We start from the raw sequence: 15,187 nt of genomic DNA on the forward strand, positions 1-15,187 counted from the left end.
CTAGGCTTGTGGGCTCAGTAGTTGTGGCTCATGGGCTCTAGAGCACAAGCTCAGTAGTTGTGGCGCATGGGCTTAGTTGCTCTGTGGCATGTGGGATCTTCCCGGACCAGGGTTCAAACCCGTGTCCCCTGCATTGGCAGGTGGATTCTTAACCTCTGCGCCACCAGGGAAGTCCATATTTATTTTTTTTTTTATTTTTGGCTGCCTTGGGTCTTCGTTGCTGCACGTGGGCTTTCTCTAGTTGCAGCGAGCGGGGGCTACTCTTCGTTGTGGTGTGCGGGCTTCTCCTTGTGGTGGCTTCTTTTGTTGCAGAGCATGGGCTCTAGGTGTGTGGGCTTCAGTAGTTGTGGCGTGTGGGCTCAGTAGTTGTGGCTCACAGACTCTAGAGTGCAGGCTCAGTATTGTGGCACATGGGCTTAGTTGTTCCGCGGCATGTGGGATCTTCCTGGACCAGGGCTTGAACCTGTGTCCCCTGCATTGGCAGGCGGATTCTTAACCACTGCACCACCAGGGAAGTCCCCCTATTTCTTTTTATTTTATTCTTTTTTTACCTATTTGTTAATATCCCTATTAGTTCTTTTCCTTTTTCTTCCCTTCCATCTATTTGAATCTCTTTTCTAACATCATAGCTACACTGTTGTCGTTTTTTCATAGATAATGGTTTAGGGCAAATATTCTTACTTTAGTGTTACGATTCTTTGTCTTTGATAACAGTTGTTACAACTTAAGGAAAAAAATACATATTTTGCAGAAAACATCACAAACATGGTATAGAAGCTAAAAGGAATTAGTTTTATATTTTCCTATTATATTGTGATACTATTAATATAACAATTACTTCTACTACTTTCATATCCTAGCTGTTCAATATAAGTTCCAAAACTTAGTTACAAAACTTCAGTAGTCAGTATTACAGTTTAAAAGTAAGCAAGTTTATCAGAGAAATTCTCAATAAAGTATAAGTTTTATTATCTTTAGCTTCAGAGCATATCTTTCCTATTTCAAATGTATTAGTTCCAGTTCATTACATTCTCATGGTCTTATTCAAGATATTGATGTTGCTTTGTTCTTGTTCTTATTGTTAAGATGTCTCTGAAGAGAAACCCAGTGACAGAAACTTACCAACTGTAAGAGTGGATTCTCTAGCAGACAATAACAGTAGTTACATTCTTCATCCACAAGCATCCCTCACATTGCCCAAAAAGACAGTGACCAGGTGAGTCAATGAGAAAGAGGAGCTCATCTTTGGCTATCACCATGGAAATCTCTTTTTACATTATCACATTTAAAGCTGGCTGACTATAGAGAAGATCAGAAATTCAGAAAATAGAATAAACCATCATCAAATACATCCTTAATCATTTTAATAACATCTTGGCAATAAGGGAGCTACTTTAGAATCTATAAAAGGCCAACGTGCTACTTTTCCTCAGTGACATTTGCCTGTTATCTTTTGAAGCAATCTGTAAACATCTGACACTAGTAGAGTTTATTAAAAAAAGAAATATCCATTCTAGGTCCTATAATTTTTAATGGTTCATCACACTTTTATGCATTTAATTCCTCTGTGGTAAAGTGTTTAAAATGTTTTTTGTTAATGTCTATTCAGCTTTTATTTTTGCCTTAAAATAACACTGTTTATAATAATTTAGGGAAATACAGACATGGGTTTTGTATTATTTATATTTTAATTGTTCTGTGAAAATATTTTAAAGGTAACATAATATTTGTGACATTTAACTTTAGAACTTGACGTAATATCTTGTTACTGTTAATAAGTCACCTGAAGATGGTTTATTCGCTCATTTTTTGTTAAATGAAAAATAATTATATGAGAAGAATACAAAATAAGCTCTGAGAAAGATATATAAAACACTTGAATTTGTTGAAACTAAGGTATTTGGAAGAACAAAGTTAGACTTTTGCTTTAGCAATTGATAAAATAGTAATGATTAAAAAAAGCGTAATTACATCCATCAGACCAATCTGTCATTATTATTACAATTTCTAATTGATGACCTCAGTATTGTCTTTGACTGGCGAAGAGGATAAAGCAACTGAATGCTGTGTGTGTGTGTGTGTGTGTAACTTGTAATGTATATTTATATATATCCCCCTCCCCATCCCAGAATACTTGAAGAACCTTTTTTGGCTCCACTCCAGCCACTTTCTTCTAACACACCTATATGGGCCTGTCGTCTTAGGAGCTGTGAGGTGAGTTAAAAAGTAATCCTTATGTAGATTCACTTAGTTGATTATAACTACAATTCATCCCAAAATGTCCACTTTTGAGTACAACTAATAGAAGCTGTATCTGTAATATTTGGTTCATGTTTGTGCTCTTTTATTCCTTAGAGCTTGTAAGCTCTGTTAAAGCAGAGATCTTATAAATCCCTTCACACTTCACTGTCGTTTCATTTCTTCTCTTACAACTCTTTTCCCTTGTCTTCCGTAAAACTTCACTATCATGTTTCTCTACTTTTTATCCTTTAATCATTCCTTCTCTTTCTTTGCTTGGCATTTATTTCTTTTCATGTCCTCAGCGGAAATTCTTCAAGGTTCACCATTTGACCTTGTCTTATTTCTCTACATTTTATCCCTTGTAGAGCTTAACAGCTTTGTTGACTTTCAATTCTCAGTTTTATAAAAATGATTCCCAAATCTCTATCACCAGTTCTTTAATTCTGCCCTTGCTTTTGTCCCAGATCTCTAGCTACTTACTTGAAGCTTTATTTAGATTTCACCTCAAATTCACCATATCTAAAGAGAAATTATCTGCCATACGACAACTAGCTCTACTTCCTAAATTCCTTGTCTATGTAGTAACAAATACCATCTCCTTAGATGCAAAGTTTTAGACTAATTTCTTCCTTTCCCGTATTCAGATAGTCATCTGATTCTTTTAGTTTTTTTCTTTAAAGTGGTTTAAAGGGGGCTTTTTCCACAGACCTTTGTTATCTTGAACTCAATTATGGTAACAGCCTTCCCATTAATCTCTTTGACTCTTCCATTTCTAGTCCTTACTGTGTGGTTTTCTAAAACTACTTATCTTTAAATATTACTTTCATTGTCTTTTCTCACTGCCCAATAAGCTCAGTGTTATTTTTCCACATCACTTAGCCACTTGTTACTAGTTTTCAAGGTCTTCTATAATCAGGTATCACCTTATCTTATCCTTTTTTATTTCCTGCTTTTCTCCAATTCATCTTTCATTCGTGTTAGCCAAGTCTTCCTACTTGGTACACAGAGTTCAGAATCTTCCTTTATCTCCTCCTTCACTTGTGTTTATTTCCATTTCCTAATATGTTATTTTTTCTTCTACTTATCTTTCTAACTACTATTCTTCAAATCCCAATGCAAGTCCTATATGTCTTTTCTGTAATAGTCTAATGATTACTTTATCTTTTACCTATTTATCTCTTAAAATTTTATTTATTTATTTATTTGGTTGTGCCGGCTCTTAGTTACAGCAGGCGGGCTCCTTAGTTGCAGCTCACGGGCTCCTTAGTTGTGACAATGTGAACTCTTAGTTGCGGCATGCATGTGGGATCTAGTTCCCCAACCAGGGATCGAACCTGGGGCCCCCTGCATTGGGAGCGCGGAGTCTTATCCACTGCGCCACCAAGGAAGTCCCTATTTATCTCTTAAAATTCTTTGACAATTATTACCATTACCATTCTTAATTATTTGCTAGCTTGGGTTGTTCACTATTATATACCTTTTCGACTATACACTTTTTGAGGAAAAGGACCATGCGCTTCTACATATAAACCATACATGGTAATGAGTATTTAATTATTAAAATGCTTCGTTGTTTTAAACAAATCTTAAAATATGGCAAGGAAAAACATTACTTGAGTTTTAATATTTTGAGAAAATTTCTAATCATGAAGTCTAATGATGTATTACATTTGTTAGGACATTATCACTGTTGTTGCTTTTCTAAGTGTTATGTATGTATGTATGTATAGACAGTAAGATTTTTTTTCCCCTCACACTTTTTGTTAGTCATAGTTTTTCAGTGGTTTCCTAAAGGTACTATTCTTGTCATTTGATGAGGGTTTTTAAAATCATTATTATAAACTTCATGAAATGCTATGGACATTAAAGCATTAGCAATTATGTGGCCAAATTACTTCATTTTACACCATGGTACATTGTGTAGCTTATCTAACATCATATATCTTGTAAGAAATTAGTTAAAACTGTCCAACAGCCTGAATTATCTCAAAGAGTGAAGGATTCTTTTTCTCCAAGCTATATCAATAGTGAAAAACATTTTTGGTTAATGGCTGAAGAAATATTTTCTGCATTTTGCTTAAAAATATTGTTTAGTAGTCCTTCTTACTTTTTGAATTTCCATTTAAAGGTATTTTTCTTATAGACATTTTTTAGATTTGACCAAAATCTATTAGTTGGACAAATTTCAATACTGCATTAAACTTTTATCTCCTGATATGGGCCTGACTGCATTGTACTAATTCTGAATTTTTCCTTTCATTAACAACATTATATGCTGTATTCATTTTATTTGTAAAAAAATGCTATAGCTAGACTTTATGTTCCTACTTTTATTTGTAGGGATATTTTGATGAGGAAATATCTAGGCTAGAAGAAAATTCATAAGCATAGGCATTTTCGTTATTTTTAGGGGAAATTGTAGATAATGTATTGTTTGGAATCAGAATATCTCTTTTTATTATGGCTCAAAGTATACCTACAACAGTATGTTGATACCTTCCTTTTGTTAAATGTATTCTTGCCAGGTGAAATGTTTAGTCTAATTAGGAGGAAAAAGATCTCTATTCCACATCTCTGCTCTTATTCCCTATAAGGGAGAAACATACATGGAATCAATTCTAGGTCTAAATGCATTTCAGTTTAAGAGATCACAGTTAAAAAATTTCTCTGGCTATAGAAAAAGCTTTTCTTCTAGTTGAGGGATACTCACAAGGTTGTGGATAGATACTATCAATTTATTTACATGATTTGTTTATACCTTGCCTTATTTGGGGAAGAATTTAAGACAGCTTACAAAAATACTTAAAAATATATTAGCAAGGTGGAAGTTAAAATTGGGAGCTAAAGAATAAAGAACAAGAATGGAACCATAAAATGGAAGTAAGAAATGTATATCTGAATGAGTGATATGTGTGTGTGAATTTCTACATGCAGAAAATAGGAGATTCATACCGTGGCTACTGTGTAAGTGAGACTGAATTAGAAAGTGTCCTAACATTTCACAAGCAGCAAACACAGAGTGTTTGGGGGACCCGCCAATCTCCAAGCCCAGCCAAGCCAGCTACACGCTTGATGTGGAAATCCCAGTATGTCCCATATGATGGAATCCCATTTGTCAATGCAGGTACTTTTTTAAAGATTTATTTTAAAAAGTTCAGCAGCAGCCACGATCCATTGTGAAAATGTGGTTTTCCTAAGGTGATAACATTTTCATTTTGGTAGATGACAACTGACTGTTAATTGTTGAAAATGCATATTAAACTAAAAAGAAAACTTATAGTAAATATAACGAATTATTTTATGTTGTAAAATTGTATTTTAGTATATTAGGGTAAATAAATAATACTTCATACTGAAAAATAGAAAGTAAAAAATATTTAAATTCCAGGTAGACCTATTTAATAAAAATCAAACCATAGAGCAATTTTATTATTTTAAATGTGTTTAGCTGGTTGGGTTTTTTTTTTTTTTTTTTCCATCCAATCCTGATAGTCTCTCCTTCTCTTTTGATTTGTCTTTTGGGAAAAAAATCGGTGTCCATTTTATATAGTGTATAACTCAGGAGTTACTGTATAGAACTGGTATACAATCTGGAGTTATTATATAGAATTCTAATATTAGGGTTCTCAAGTATCAGGTATGTTACATACAGCATTCTCAAACACTGGGCTAGTGTTTACTAAAGCAGTAGAGTTTCAAACAATTCCCAGAGAGTCACCCTAGGACTAGTCAGACCTCAAAGAACCTAAGAATAAGTGATTTATTTCAGAAATATGGGGGCATTGATTCCACTGGAAGAGTTGCAGCCTCATCCTGGACCTCTGAGGGTAAAGAGAACTACTTAGAGGAAGCTGAGATAAATGTAACCGCTTCTGCCCAGGTTTTATTCTCCTCCCCAGTTCAAATCCCTTCTTAACGCTCCTCAGGCAGCTACTACATGAATTTGGTGTGTATTTTTATACTTTATCATACATGTTTGTATTTATAATAATATATTTTATTGTTTTGAACATTTTAAAGTATATGTAAGTAATAAACTATAGATATTCTTAGGTAAATTTTTCACTCATTCTTATTTTTGAAATCTATCCATATTGATAATTATAAATTCTAGTTAACCCAATTTAATTATTATATAATTTAACATTATATAATAATCTGTTACTTAAATTTGGTCATTCCAGCATATGACCAAACTGCAATTATTTTTCTACTAATGATCATTTAGGTTGTTTCCAGTTTTTCAATATTACAAAAAATTCTATGGTCTAACCTCCATGATACATGTTTTCTGTTGGAATGTTGTAAGTAGTTTACTAGAGTGTGTGCATTAAAGTGGAATTACTTTACAAGATTATCTCAAGTTGCTCTCTGAGGTGGTGTTCAGGTCCAAAATTTCTTCTCTAAACTTTTTTTTCCCAAATGTATTTTAGAATTCTGTATTTTTGGACTGTAATATGGTAATATTACAGAATACTCCTAGCAAGTATTCTATAGACAATATCACATAATCAAACACAGTAATTCATTATGCATAGCCACACTAAAAGGAATAAAGACTATAAATAGCCTCATAAAGTTCAGGTCAGGTTTTGCAGCCAAATGTATTCCAAAAAATTTTGTTTTCCATGCTTTTTAAATATGAGAATCATACGTGAGGGATTGACAACCTGTATCAATTTTTAGTCCTTTGAGCAATGTATGAAAATTTCCCTTTCCCACATTCATTCTATGATTTGACATTGTCAGATTTAAAAAAATCTTTATGCTATGGGAATTTTCATATGCATATCAAAGTAGAGGTAATAATGTATGAAATCTCATAACTCTGTGTATGCATCATCCAGCTTCAACAAGTATCAGCATGTGGTCAATCTTGTGTCATTTATACCCCTACCCATTTCTTCAGGAAATTCCAGATATCATTTCATCTATAATTACTAAAGATGATTTTACAGGAAATTCCAGATATCGTTTCATCTATAATTACTAAAGTATATAATAGGTATTAAAGTATATATCTGAAATATAAAGATATCCCATTGTCCCACTTAAAAGGAATTAACAGTAATTTCTTTTTTTTTTTAAATGTTTTAATTTTTAATTTTTTGGCCACGCTGCATGGCATGTGGGATCTTAGTTCCCCAACGCCCCCTGCAGTGGAAACATGGAGTGTTAACCACTGGACCACCAAGGAAGTCCAAACAGTAATTTCTTAATATCATAAGTTGTCCATTGTTCACATTTCTCCACTTATCATAATTCTTTTTGCAGAGGTTTGTATAATTTCACATGCAAACCAAGTTTATGGATCAAATTTGGTTAAGTTTCTTCTCATCTAAAAATTTCTCTCCTCTTTTCCCCCAGGTAGTTTGTCCTGTACACTTTGCCATATTCAGGATTTTGCTGATTCTATCTCTGGTGTTTTTTAACATGTTCTTTTATCTCCTGTATTTCCTGTAATCTGTTAGATGTTTGAGTTTGATTAAATGAAGATTTAATCTTGATTAAAGTATTTTGTGAGAATACTTCATAGGTGTGCTGTGTACCTCTTATCATTACCTATGTAGCATTTTTAACTGTAAGATTGATCAGTGGATTCAGTTGTTTTAGAGTATTGTCAAATTTTTTATGTTTACCAATTTGAAGAGTGAGAGAGTATCTTACTATTGTTTTATTTTTTTTAATTAATTAATTAATTCAGTAATTTTTGGCTGCGTTGAGTCTTTGTTGCTGCGCATGGGCTTTCTGTAGTTGCGGTGAGCGGGGCTACTCTTCATTGTGGTCTGCGGGCTTCTCATTGCGGTGGCTTCTCGTTGCGGAGCACAGGCTCTAGACGTGCAGGCTTCAGTAGTTGTGGCTCGCGGGCTCTAGAGCACAGGCTCAGTAGTTGTGGCGCACGGGCTTAGTTGCTCTGCGGCATGTGAGATCTTCCCGGACCAGGACTCGAACCCGTGTCTCCTGCATTGGCAGGTGGACTCTTAACCACTGCGCCACCAGAGAAGTCCTTAGTATTGTTTCAACTTGCGTTTTCCTGTTTACTAGTGAAGTTGAGCGTCTTTTTATTGTTTATTTAATATCCTTTTGTTTTCTTTCTGAATTGCCTGTTCATAGTCTTTGCCCATTTTTCTGTTTGATAGTTAGTTTTTATTTTTATTTTAAAATTATTTATGGTTCTTTATATTCTGCATATTAATTCTTTGTTTTATGTATTATAAAATACTGTTTCTCAAACTGATTTTCCTTTTACCATCATTTAGAAGAAGTTAGGTCAGCCTTATCAACATTTTAATTCATGATTGGTGTTTTTCGGGGTTTTTTTTAATGTATATTTATTTATTTAATTGGCTGCATTGGGTCTTAGTTGTGGCACGTGGGATCTTTCTTGCGGCACACGGGCTCTTCGTTGCGGCACGTGGGCTTCTCTCTAGTTGTGCCGTGCAATCTCTAGAGCGTGTAGGCTCAGTGGTTGCGGCTCGTGGGCGCTCTGGTTGTGATGCGTGGACTCTAGAGCGCGTGAGCTCTAGAACGCGTGGGTTCTGTCGTTGCTTGCCCTGCGACATGTGAGATCTTAGTTCCCCGACCAGCGATCGAACCTGTGTCCCCTGCATTGGAAGGCGGATTCTATCACTGGACCATCAGGGAAGTCCCTGGGGTTTTGGGTTTTATATTTGAAAAGTTTGCTGTACCCTACATAGATTAGGATATCCAACTTAAAATCTTAAATTGTATAGTTTTCACATCTGCTTATTTGTGTTATCTATGGCACTGTAACAAATTACCCCAAATGTGGTGGTTGAAAACAACAAACATTTATTGTCTCACAGTTTCTATGGGTCAGGAATCCAAGAGCAGCTTAACAAGGTGGTTCTGCCCCAGGTTCTCTCACAAGACTGCAATTAAGATGTTGGCTGGATCTGCCGTCGTCTCAGGACTTGACTGGGGGAGGATCTGCTTCCACGCTTACTCATGTGGCTGTTGGCAGGCCTTATTCCTTGCCAGGTGGGCCTCTTCAGAGCTGTCTCACCACATGATATCTTATTTCACCTGGAGAGAGCAATCCAAGCAAGAGCAAGAAAGTACCCAAGATGGAAGTCACAGTCTTTTTATAACCTAGTATCAAAAATAACATCCTGTCACTTCTGCCATGTTCAGTAGAAGTAAGTTAGTAAGTCTAGCTCATGCTCAAGGGGAGGGGATAACCAAGGACATGAGTACTAAGAGGCAGGGATCATTGGGAGCCATCTTAGAGGCTGGTAATCACATTATTCTAACAGCTCAAATAAAAATAAGGAAATAAGTAATTATAAAAGGAAGTAAAATTTTAAATGATATTAATATTTACTAACAAATGTAGCATTTGCTAATTTCTACTTATAAAGTAGTAAATTTTATTATTAAAAACCATACATATGTAAATACCAGTTGACAGTAAATGTGGTATTTGCTAATTTCCTTACCATAATGTGGTACATTTGGTAACTATTACAATAAACTTTTAAATTTATGTGTTTGTACATCTTAGTAAGTCTTACTGATGTTTTCTTTCCTTAAGGTTGTATAATTGGAAGTATAGATTTTGTCATTGCCACCACCAAGTTATTTTTAATCTAGTATCCAGAACAGATGGATACTTGAATTAAATATCAATAGTTGGTTTTGGCCCACAGGGAGTAGAGCTGTGGTAATGGAGTGTCAGTATGGGCCAAGAAGAAAAGGTTTCCAGTTAAAAAAAATCAGTGAGCAGGAAAGCAGGTCTTGTCAGCTCTACAAAGCTACTTGTCCAGCCCGGTAAGCTTTATTTTCTTTTATTTCTTTTTTATTAAGTACTTATTTTTGAATAGCTAATATGCACATTTTTATTAAGTTTAAGCAGTGCCAAAAGCATACAGTGAAATCTGTTGCCTCTTACCCCTGCTTCCTATGTCCCACTTTAGGGCAACAACTCTTACCAGTTTCTTGAGTAACCTTGCAGAGATATTCTGTGTATATGCATATAGGTATATACTCTACCGTCATAAATGTTGAAGATCTCAGTAAAGATTACTAATATTTTCTTTCCTTAAATTTGGGTAGTAGCATACCTTCTTTCTGGCTATGAATTCACATTGATATATTTCCATTCTGAATGCCTATTGTAGTTATTTGCTGCACAGCTATTATGCTTCATACTAGTGTGAATGTAGAGATATATACTACTCTACATTTTTAAAAAAAATTTTATTGAAGTATAGTTGATTTACAATGTTGTGTTAATTTCTGCTGTACAGCAAAGTGATTCAGTTATACGTATAAATATTCTTCTTCATATTCTTTTCCATTATGGTTTATCACAGGATATTGATATAGTTCCCTGTGCTATACAGTAGGACCTTGTTTTACTCTATTTTTTTTTCATTCCCAGTATATCTCAAAGTTGGCTCCATGTCTGTATTTAAATGAACCGACTACTTCTTTTTATTGATTGATCAACTGATTTTAAAAAGTGAGATAAAATTGTCATATAAATTATGTTATTTTCATGGTTCCTTTTTAATAGCCATATAATATTCCGTTTATAGATGAATTATCATTTACTTAATTAGTCCTCCAACAATGGACCTGTAGGCTCTGGAAAATATTCTTTATTATTATATACAAAGCTGCAACTAATAACATTGTACCTATTTGTACACTTGTGTAAGTATATTGATGGAATAAATTCCTTGAAATGAAATTGCTAGGGCAAGTGTTGTGTTCTTTTTAAATGTTGACAGGTGTTGCAGAGTTGCTTTGTAGAGTGATTTTACCAATTATATTCATACCAGAAATGTAGAAGACCAACACAGTAAGTTTTAGGTAGATAGGACTACTGAGTAGTCATTGCTCTGGCTGAGAATGAATAATGTGCACCAATAAAAGATTTTTGTAATGTACTTTACTAATATTCTTTTTTCACACATTGAAAGTGTTTTAAATCATAAGATAAAATTTTAAAATAACACGTAAAGGTTGGATTTAGTTGAGCTTTGAAACATTTTATTTTAGCATTACATCTCATATCACAAACCTCAGCATTCTCAGGAAGTTTTTAAAGCCAGTTAAGAAGGCTTTTCATGTTTAATGTGATAATGTTAACTTGAGACAATATTTAAACCTGATCATTAAACAAAACTTTGCTTTTAAATATAAGCAGTGTAGACCGTTAAACAAAACATTGCTTTTAAATATGAGCAATGTAGAACTTTAGTTATAACTTGGGAGAAAATCTCTATACGTGAAGAGATAATTTTATTCTCTATCATTCTATAAGTACTTTTTGAGTATCTGCTCTGTGCCCAGCAACAACATTGGGTGCCATGGGAAGGAGGGGAGACTAAAAGAGGTATATGATTTTACTTAATCATGGGAAACTTAAAATATTGCTGGGGTAGATCAGGAAGCAACAAACTATAAGAGAACATAATAGTATTGTATATAATGTTAAATGTGTGGATTACCTGTCTTCAGAGAAGGAATATATCCTAGCAAACTCATTAACAGGAAAGAAAATGGAACTTAACTTGGATACTGAAGTTTAGATTGAATTTGGTAGGCAGAGAATTAGAAGGAAGATATCATAGGGTAGGAGAATGATATAAAGAAAGATATAGCATGATTGTGTATTTGGTATCAGAGGAGGAAGGAACATTGAGATGATAAACTTCACAGGAAAAGCAATTTTATATTTGAAGTGATGAAAAGATGGGTAAATAAATTAGAATCATATAGAGCGCCTTGAATGCTGCTAATAAATTTGTGCTTGATTAAAGAGCAGATAGATTCTTCAACAGAGAAGTACAAATGCAAAGAATTATTGTGGCATTGGTATATCTAGTGGATTTAAGAAATGGAAGGCTGGAGGCCTAGAGGCTCCAGAAGGCGGGTATTAAAGTAATCCAGGTGTGAGGTGTTCACAGCTTCCGGGAGAATGGAGAAGAGACAGATCCAGAAAAAAAAAAGTTAATATTCATAATATTTAGACATTTTTACTAAAGTAATGATTATTGTTAACCTGCTGAGTATTATACACTGAAAATATGGCATATCTTTCACATAATTATCTGAATGCTTTCTAGATTAATCGAATTTTCTCTAAACTTTAACGCTAAAGTAAACTTGTGGTTGATAAGTTAGTCTTGAGGTTATAGTATAATGAAAAAAATTCTTCTTTTTCTTATAAAAAGGATTTACATTAAAAAGGTACAGAAATTTCCTGAATATAGAGTTCCTACAGACCCCAAAATTGACAGGAAAATAATCCGAACGGAGCAGGAAAAAGCCTTTAACATGCTAAAGAAGAACTTGGTAGATGCTGGTGGTGTTCTTAGGTATGACATTTATATTGTTCTTTTATTTTACAAATTACTTCGCTCCATTTGGAAGAATTCTGTAATAAGAGAAATTATATTATGTTTTCCAATTATTAAGAAATGGTTTTTATAAGGTAGATAGATGTCTTATTAGTAGCTCTCTAGGTATTAAAATGATTTGCCACTGTGTAAGCCATTGAGTTTATCATCCAAATGTGGATAATTTTAACCAAAGAATTATTTATACCATGTGGAAGTTTTTTCCCCAAATGATAAATACATATTTAGCAACACATTTTATTATATATTTAGTACGTTTTTTCAGGTACTTATTAGGAACTGAACTTACAGTCACATACATATATTTTTTAAACCCATCTTTGATTACTTATGGCAGCCAGATATGAATTCTAAGCCCTATATAAAATTCCATTTTATATCTTTTATGCTTCAGGTTTTAAATAAGAAATATTAGCTTTCTTTCTTACTTTCCTTTATGTACTGGTCCAGGTGAAGAATTTATAAGGGGGTTAAGTGTATGGAATATAGTTTTTGTGTGATCTTTAGAAAAAGTTTCAGATATATGAAAAATACAGTCAATAATTAGACTCTTCAGTTTGGAGAACATTTTGTATAATTTTTAAGTAGGCTCCGTTTCATGCAGTATCAGACAGTGCAAGCATTTTGTATAAAGATATTTATTAAAACTGTATCCTATCAGATCAGTTCATTTTCCTAGAATCTGTTTTACTGCATGGCTGTAAGAAATCTGTGTTCACCTTTTAGTTGATTCTCTTGCTCATTGGGGCAAAAGGAGCTGGAGTGCTATGGGGGCAGTATGTTGAGTTCCTGTCTGAGAAGATTCTCTCACATAGCTCAATCTTCGTAGGCACTAAATTATATCCACTCTTTGGTTAGGAGGATTATACGTACAACACAGAAGTTGTAATTTGGGAACAAAATGGTAGAAGAATGGGAAAATACACAATTCAAAAGATGATGATTTTAAAATCTCATTATTTTGAGGTAAAACTTACTTAATATGAAATTTTAAATACCATTTTCATGTATACCTAAATCTTGCACCCTCCTTAACTTTAAGGACATAGTAAAAGTCTATAAAGGTTTATAAAGATTTTTATTTAATTGGGTATAAAGCCAATCTTAGAAGAGTTGAGAGGACATTTTAACTTTTATTTATATTTTATTTTTATTTACTTAAAATTTTTAAATTTATATTTATTTAATATGATATAATCATATAATTTTTCTTAAAAGATGATTCCTTCTCCTGATGAGTATTAACATAAGTAACTATGATTCTTGCCTTTGTCTAGTAATATAATTTTAAATATTTTTTCTTGTCAGGTGGTATGTACAGTTACCTACGCAGCAAGCTCATCAGTATCATGAATTAGAGACTCCCTGCCTCCCTTTATCGCCTTCCTCTTTTCCTATGTCTTCTCTTGAAGAAGAGGAAACTGCAGTTAGAGATGAGAACTGTACATTACCCTCACGTCTACATCCTCAAGTAGCACATAAAATTCAAGAATTAGTATCACAGGGAATACAACAAGTGTATGCAGTAAGGAAACAGCTAAGGTACAGTAGAAACAAATTGTTCTTTTTCATTTTTCATTTCTGTTTGTTGGTTTAAGTAATACACTTAACATTATAGACATTTTCCAGGATATATGCTATCAGAGTAGATAAGGAATATAGTTTATTAATTTATTAAAATAATCTTATTTATGAACTGATCATTTTTCTGCAGATGTTTGGCAAGCCATAAGTAATGATTCGAATTACTCATTTGAGATATTCCATATTCAGATTTGGCAAATTGGACTATTTCTAAATGATACATACATTGAATTTTGTACTAAATACCTTTACAGAAAAAAAATTTGTAGAAAAGATTTTAAAACGTGGGCCAAGATACTTGTTTTAACCTATTTGAAATGCAATTAAATTTTATTACAACAAAAAATGTGGATAGTTTTTTTGTTTAATGAAATTTTATAGATAGTACTCTAGTCTAATTTTACTGATACTCAGGATATAATAATTATTATTATTATTATGTGGCACTTAGTATGTGTGTGCCAGCTATTGTGCTAAGCACTTATAGGCATGATCTCATTTATTCTTATGACTCATGAAGTTTGTGTATTTATCCTCATTCTGCAGATGAGGAAATGGAGACTGAGGGTGGTTAAAGATACACAGGCAGAACTGAAATCTAGGTCTGACTCTACAGCCTGTGCTCTCCAGCATGATTTCTGCTACTTAACTGACCTTATTCCTGCTGGTTATTGTGTAGTCTGATCTGAACAATACAATGAGTATTTCCCAAGATTATTTCTTAATTAATACATGACTTTTCTATTTAGCAGCTTTCTTAGACATTTTATGTTTATTTCCATTGGGGCATTCTTAGAACAGAGCCAAAGTTTGGTAAGCCATCCACTATTTTACTAAACCTATATTGTAAAAACAGAGGTATAATACAGCTCTTCAATATGGTCTACTGAATGTAATGCACAAAGAATATATATATTGAATTTTATCATTTCTTTTATATCTCTATTTTTTATAACCATCGTATGGCAATG

General features: G+C 33.4%; 1 protein-coding gene across 5 annotated transcripts in view; it reads left to right on the forward strand.

Annotated features, from left to right (window-relative positions):
* The window catches only part of CARF (calcium responsive transcription factor), a 96,376-nt gene that overhangs the window by 19,818 nt on the left and 61,371 nt on the right, over window positions 1-15,187 (forward strand). For all 5 annotated transcript variants that reach the window (XM_082467080.1, XM_082467084.1, XM_082467081.1 and 2 more), the window contains 6 exons: window positions 1,087-1,216; window positions 2,130-2,214; window positions 5,176-5,365; window positions 9,912-10,032; window positions 12,447-12,590; window positions 13,941-14,174. In XM_082467080.1, coding sequence (XP_082323206.1) covers window positions 1,087-1,216; window positions 2,130-2,214; window positions 5,176-5,365; window positions 9,912-10,032; window positions 12,447-12,590; window positions 13,941-14,174 — 904 coding nt within the window. The remainder of the gene's footprint in view (window positions 1-1,086; window positions 1,217-2,129; window positions 2,215-5,175; window positions 5,366-9,911; window positions 10,033-12,446; window positions 12,591-13,940; window positions 14,175-15,187) is intronic.

Source organism: Balaenoptera physalus (genome assembly GCF_965194825.1).
Source record: "Balaenoptera physalus genome assembly, chromosome: 6".
NCBI lineage: Eukaryota > Metazoa > Chordata > Mammalia > Artiodactyla > Balaenopteridae > Balaenoptera > Balaenoptera physalus.